Below are 6000 nucleotides of genomic sequence, written 5' to 3' on the forward strand. Positions count from 1 at the left end.
TGAGTGCGTTACAGGATTTTTACAGAATTAGTCAGTCAAATGTGAACGTCAGCTTTGCTGATAGCTGACTTGCAGGGGAAGTTGGAAAAAATTACATCTTTCAAAGTTCTTTGGCACCGACGTATTTTTTTTTATACCCTGTACCCAAAGGGTACAAGGGTATATTAGTTTTGTGCGAGTGCACATGGAACACACAGAAGGAGGCTTGGTAGACCCCACAAAGTGTATATATTCTTGATCAGCATGACAAGCCGAATCGATATAGCCATGTCCGTCTGTCTGTCTGTATGAACGCAAGGATCTCCGAAAGTATAAGAGCTAGAATAACCAAACTTGGTATACAGATTCTCCTGAGCCCGAGAAAGGACGAGTTTGTTCATTTTTTCTGATCCACCCCCCCCCCCACTCCCCCCCTATTAACAATTTTCTATAACTCCCGTAATTCTTGGAATTTTAAACTAAAATTTGGTAGACACATCCAGTTAGTAATTATATATCTGTATACCAAGTTTCAAGTTATGATAGGTTGATCAGAAAGAAAGTTATAGCCATATAACCAGGCCCAATGCACACATACATACATATGTACAAGTACACAAACACGCATAAGGCACGATTCTGATGGAAATGGAAATGTATGTATGCATGCATGGAATATTTAATTTAGTTAATTAATTAAATTAATTTAGTTAATTAGTTTAATTTAATTAATTAATTAATTAAATTAATTTAATTTCTTTTTTGTGGGGTGGTACAGGGTATTTGAGAGTTGAGCCTGCTCGACTTTAGCATTAATTTCTTGTTTTTTTGTGAGATTTCAAAAACAAATGTTACCGAAACCTCGAGATTTCTGTGGTACCCCTGATAAGTTTATGTGACTTTCTAAATGTTGAAAGTAATGATGAAATTCCCTAACTCATGTTGAGTTTTGCTAATGTGGACTGACTGCGACCGATCTTTTCTGTATTAATTTTACAGTTATTACTTACATTAATATGTTAAAAAAAAAGTAGAATCGCTATGGAATTGTTTATTCATCAGTCGGAAATTTTTTATGTAACCACCATTATCACATCATATTTATAAAAAGCACGTAACTCCCTTGATCTCAGAGTATTAAAGAATTATGTTTTATATTATTATTTTCTTTATTTATAACCGAAATGGTGAAAATGGGGTGACTATTACAGAGTATAAAATAATCGAGATGGCGCAACTTTGAACTCGTTATCTTTTTTTTATCCTTATGAAAACCCCTTTTCACAAAATGCAAACGTTATACCAGTTTGTTGGAAATGTTGATACCGTAAAAGAATGTACGGCTTCCCCCCTCATCCTCGCAACTAACTACCACAGAAAATATAACGTAAATAAAAGTAAATTTACACTATTAGTATTAATATGAAATAATACATACTAGTATTCCTGCAGATATAAATTTGTAACTTTTTATTTGGTAAATTTTAAAAGGGAAACAAAATTGTATAATAGAATTACTTTATCCCACAAATTTTTCCAGGAGATTAAAATCAGCGTTTGGGATATTTGTCAGATAATGCAAAGAAGAAGTGATTGGGGCCATTACCTATAAAAATTAGATAAATTTTGCTGCTTACTTACAAATGATCGCTTATTACCTATTTTATTCCAAAGCAAGAATTTTCCTTCTCAAAAACATGAAAATATTAAGAAGAATAAACAATTTGTCGTACTATTTTCATTCAGCATATACATACATATTAATAATATGTTGCATATACGTGCCCCTGCTTGCATTTTTTTGCTTGTTTTTTATGCTTTAATATATATGTATATACCATATACGAGTATGCGTAACTTAGCTGTTGCGATACGACCAAGGAGCTCCGCCTTACAATTTTGCAGGCTAGTTTAGTATGCCACATGGTTGGCATTGAGTATTTTGTTTCTATTTATTATGTTTTATAATTAGTTGTTACTTTAAGTACATAAATATATTTTTTTCGGTGGCTGAAGTACTTTTTGTATTAAGCTGCAACCACACACGAAAACCACTTGCCTATATGAAAGACAACATCGCAAATACCAAGCTAAAGACAGAATTTCAACAACAGCTGGCCAAGGGAGCTCCAAGTTGGCTTAAAGCAAATTATATAATTGAAGTGCAGTCAATCTTTTGCTAATGTAGTCATTAAAGCTGCTATAAACAATAACAGAAGTAACGGCAAGCACCCGGAGAAGGACCAACAAAATTACACAAAATCTTAAAATTGATTAAAAAGTGAAAGTTTTCTTTTTCATCATCGACCGCGGCGCTTTTATCGTCGTTGTTCGTCGTTTGCACAAAATTAACAGAAAAAGAAATGCAAAAACAATCGTACGTTGAGATTTTAAAACAAAGTAAAGAAGCGAGCAACAAGCATAGCGCCAACAACAACAAAGCAAAGCAAAGAGAGAGAGACCGCAGATCGGAGCTCAGTTCAGTGAGCCATATACGTTCCGCAAAGCGAGTGAAGCAACTATAAGTCTATAACAGAATTTGCAAACAAAAACAACATTAACAGCACAAGAAGCTGAACCTATTGGGCACCAGACCCACCATTAAAAAAAAGAAGAAAATGTTGTAAGCAGCACCGGCAGTAGCACAACAACAACGACGGCTAGCAATAGGAATAGGAAAGGTGGCGGCGATGGGGTGTCGCGCCCGCGCTTAGTCTTTGGGCACCCACAGCTTCGCTCTTCTCACGCCACCCAAAGCATAGCTCAGGCCTGGAGAAACCCAGGTGAACAGCACAGCTCCAGTCGGGTGGGGGATGGGGATGGGGAGGGGGATTGCATATGCAAAATACATACATATATACATACTGACACCTGTTTGTGGTTAACGTCGTTGCTGCCGCTGCGCTGGCGGCTCCAAAGGCGGAAGTAATTTCGGCATTGGTGCATATCACTTTCACCATTTTCGTGTAGCACGTTTGTGTGTCACCTTCTTACATACTATACCTGTACTGTGTACTGTGTGTGCTTGTGAGGGGGTGCTAATTTCATAATTGCCAAGAGCTGGTAAATATTTTCACTTGATAAATAAATAATAACATGTTGCTTTTACTTATTTTTCAGTCACCGTTAATCCACCGCCGCAAAGACCTTGGCTGCCACTTGCAAAACCAAACAAAACGCGTCCAGCCTGTAAGTATTTCTTACTTTACCTTTCAAATTTGTCATGAAACACTATTTGTGAAACATCTTTTATACATTCATTTATCCCAAAACATTATTGGCATGTGGATCGTCATTTAAGTTTATTCCTAAATGTTCATAGATGGTACACATGACAAACGCATCACACTTTCCCCTGCTAATATATTAATACTAATCTTTGTGACATTGAAAATATTATTTTGGGCTAACATCCTACGTTTATATTTTTAAATACATTCCTACGTCTAATGTTAAAATACGCAAGCATAACGATTTCGCATTACCTGGCTCTTTTTTGAAGTGCGAAGAGGCAACCATAGTAGATACAAGTAATAAGCATGACGAGATGAACTGATAAAGATTTGTCCAACTCTCCGTCCGTATGAGCAGAGATAACTTTTGGGCTATAATAACTAGGGACACCAAACTTAGTCTTATCCATACACAGAGCAAGTTTATTACAAATTTCAAAATTATTGTAGTTTACCACGATGTCGATAGGCAAAGATTGAATGTAACCTATATACAATTGTATTCAAGAGTTGGGCTGGGCTGACATGATTTTAACTTTATATTCGTTTTTTTAACATTCATTTCCATTTGGGGTGGTGGTAGGCACCACTCTTGATAAAAAGGTTGATTAAATGCAAAATAGGCGAAACTCACTTTTAGATCGATTTGTTTCCTAACTTTCAGCTAAGCCTCCTATCTTAAATTCTGGTCAGGATTTCGATCTTCATTACTTCACATTAAGAGCAAATCGAAATTTAATTATTGAAGTACATACATACGTCTAAACATTACCAAACCAGGTTTGAAGCGCAGTGTAGTAGAGTTCACCTGAGTTGTACAAATAGTCTTTATAAATACTTAATGTTAATCTAACCGTTTCAAAAAAACTTTTAATTGGTTTTCTGGAAACATTAGTCTGATGCAAATCATGTAAAATTTTAGTTTTTAAAATATATTATATATATTTCACGAGTCTGTGCTAACTTGTCGTTTGCAGGCATTTTCACCGTCATGTGCTATAATGTGCTATGCGATAAGTACGCGACGCGACAGATGTACGGCTATTGTCCATCGTGGGCGCTATGCTGGGAGTACCGTAAGAAGTCCATTATCGATGAGATACGGCACTATGCGGCAGACATTATAAGCCTTCAGGAAATCGAAACAGAACAGTTCTATCACTTTTTTCTACCTGAGCTGAAGAACGATGGTTATGAAGGAATTTTCTCACCAAAGTCGCGGGCGAAGACCATGTCCGAAGTAGAACGCAAATATGTGGACGGTTGTGCGATATTCTTTCGTGCATCAAAGTGAGTATGCTTAAGATACAATTGTCATCCATTGATTCGAAGATAATATTCTACATATTCTTTAACAAATTTTGTTTTGGTTGAATTATTCGTTAAATCTGAAAGTTATCATCTTGCTCTTTTATCAGATTTACGCTAATCAAGGAGCACTTGATTGAATTTAATCAGCTGGCTATGGCTAATGCTGAAGGATCGGACAACATGCTGAACAGAGTCATGCCAAAGGATAACATTGGTCTGGCTGCCCTCCTCAAGGTCAAGGAAACGGCATGGGAGCCCATGTCTGAGGTAACACAGATCTCACAACCGCTCCTCGTGTGCACAGCGCATATTCATTGGGATCCAGAGTTTTGTGACGTCAAACTGATACAGACAATGATGCTGAGCAACGAGCTGAAAACAATCATTGACGAGGCCAGCCACAGTTTTCGCCCCGGCCATAAGAACGATTCCAACAGTGTGCAGTTGCTGCTATGTGGCGATTTCAACTCGCTGCCAGACTCTGGCGTCGTTGAGTTCCTTGGCAAGGGCCGCGTCTCCATGGATCATTCTGACTTTAAGGACATGGGCTACAAGTCGTGCCTGCAACGATTACTGTCTAACGACACGAACGAGTTCACGCATTCCTTTAAGCTAGCTTCCGCTTACAGCGAGGACATAATGCCGCACACGAATTATACGTTTGACTTTAAGGGCATCATCGATTACATATTCTATACAAGGACAGGCATGAATCCTTTAGGTCTATTGGGTCCCGTATCTACGGATTGGCTGCGGGAGAACAAAGTTGTTGGTTGCCCACACCCTCACATACCCTCCGACCATTTCCCGCTGCTAGTGGAATTGGAACTGATGCACACGGCGGGGCAGCAGGCGCCACCTAATGGGCTTATCAACCGGCGGTAGCAATAAAGGCGAAGGTGCAAACTAACTGTGGCAACTACAACATCGACTACGGCGACCAAAACAAAAATGATGACTATGACGACTGTGACAGCAACGGGCGGCAATCAAAGCAATTGCAAGGATAGCCGGACGGCGATGAATGGACTATCAGCAAACCTCAGAACCCTTTCAATCAAATCCAATAGGCAAAACCAAATGACCAAACCATGAAATGGCATGACAGGGCAACGGCGACGCAATATTCAATAGGAATGACTTCCCTTAAAACCTTATAACTTATAAGTTGACAACAATATAAAGGTCTCGATTGTGCGCTGGTTCGTCAAGTGCGTCAACCCCTCTTCAACTAAAACGCATCTCTCAAACAAGATTCTAGCATTGTGCAAGTGAATGTGTTTAGTTCAGTTATCTCTTCGGCACATCATATTTCCTTGTATAAGAATCAATATAAGGAAATATGGCGTTTTGCTCTTATAATCAAGAGCAGAGGGCTTTAAATACGAATTAATTTTACTTGCTGCTCTTCTACTCCGCGTTTCTCGTTTTTTTTACTGCACCATCGAATAAAATATATAAATACATATAAATTTGA

General features: G+C 38.1%; 1 protein-coding gene across 5 annotated transcripts in view; it reads left to right on the top strand.

Annotated features, from left to right (window-relative positions):
• LOC115625545 (CCR4-NOT transcription complex subunit 6-like) overlaps positions 1-6000 on the top strand; it is a 34640-nt gene extending 28640 nt beyond the window's left edge. For 4 of the 5 annotated variants that reach the window (XM_030520622.1, XM_030520625.1, XM_030520623.1 and 1 more), the window contains 3 exons: positions 3100-3168; positions 4190-4502; positions 4631-6000. In XM_030520622.1, coding sequence (XP_030376482.1) covers positions 3100-3168; positions 4190-4502; positions 4631-5408 — 1160 coding nt within the window. In that variant the 3' untranslated portion in view covers positions 5409-6000. Of the gene's footprint in view, positions 1-2056; positions 2763-3099; positions 3169-4189; positions 4503-4630 lie in introns of those variants that run through there. The other variant, XM_030520626.1, reaches the window with a different exon arrangement.

Source organism: Scaptodrosophila lebanonensis, unplaced genomic scaffold, assembly GCF_003285725.1.
Source record: "Scaptodrosophila lebanonensis strain 11010-0011.00,11010-0021.00 unplaced genomic scaffold, SlebRS2 tig00000072-arrow-pilon, whole genome shotgun sequence".
NCBI classification, from domain to species: Eukaryota; Metazoa; Arthropoda; class Insecta; order Diptera; family Drosophilidae; genus Scaptodrosophila; species Scaptodrosophila lebanonensis.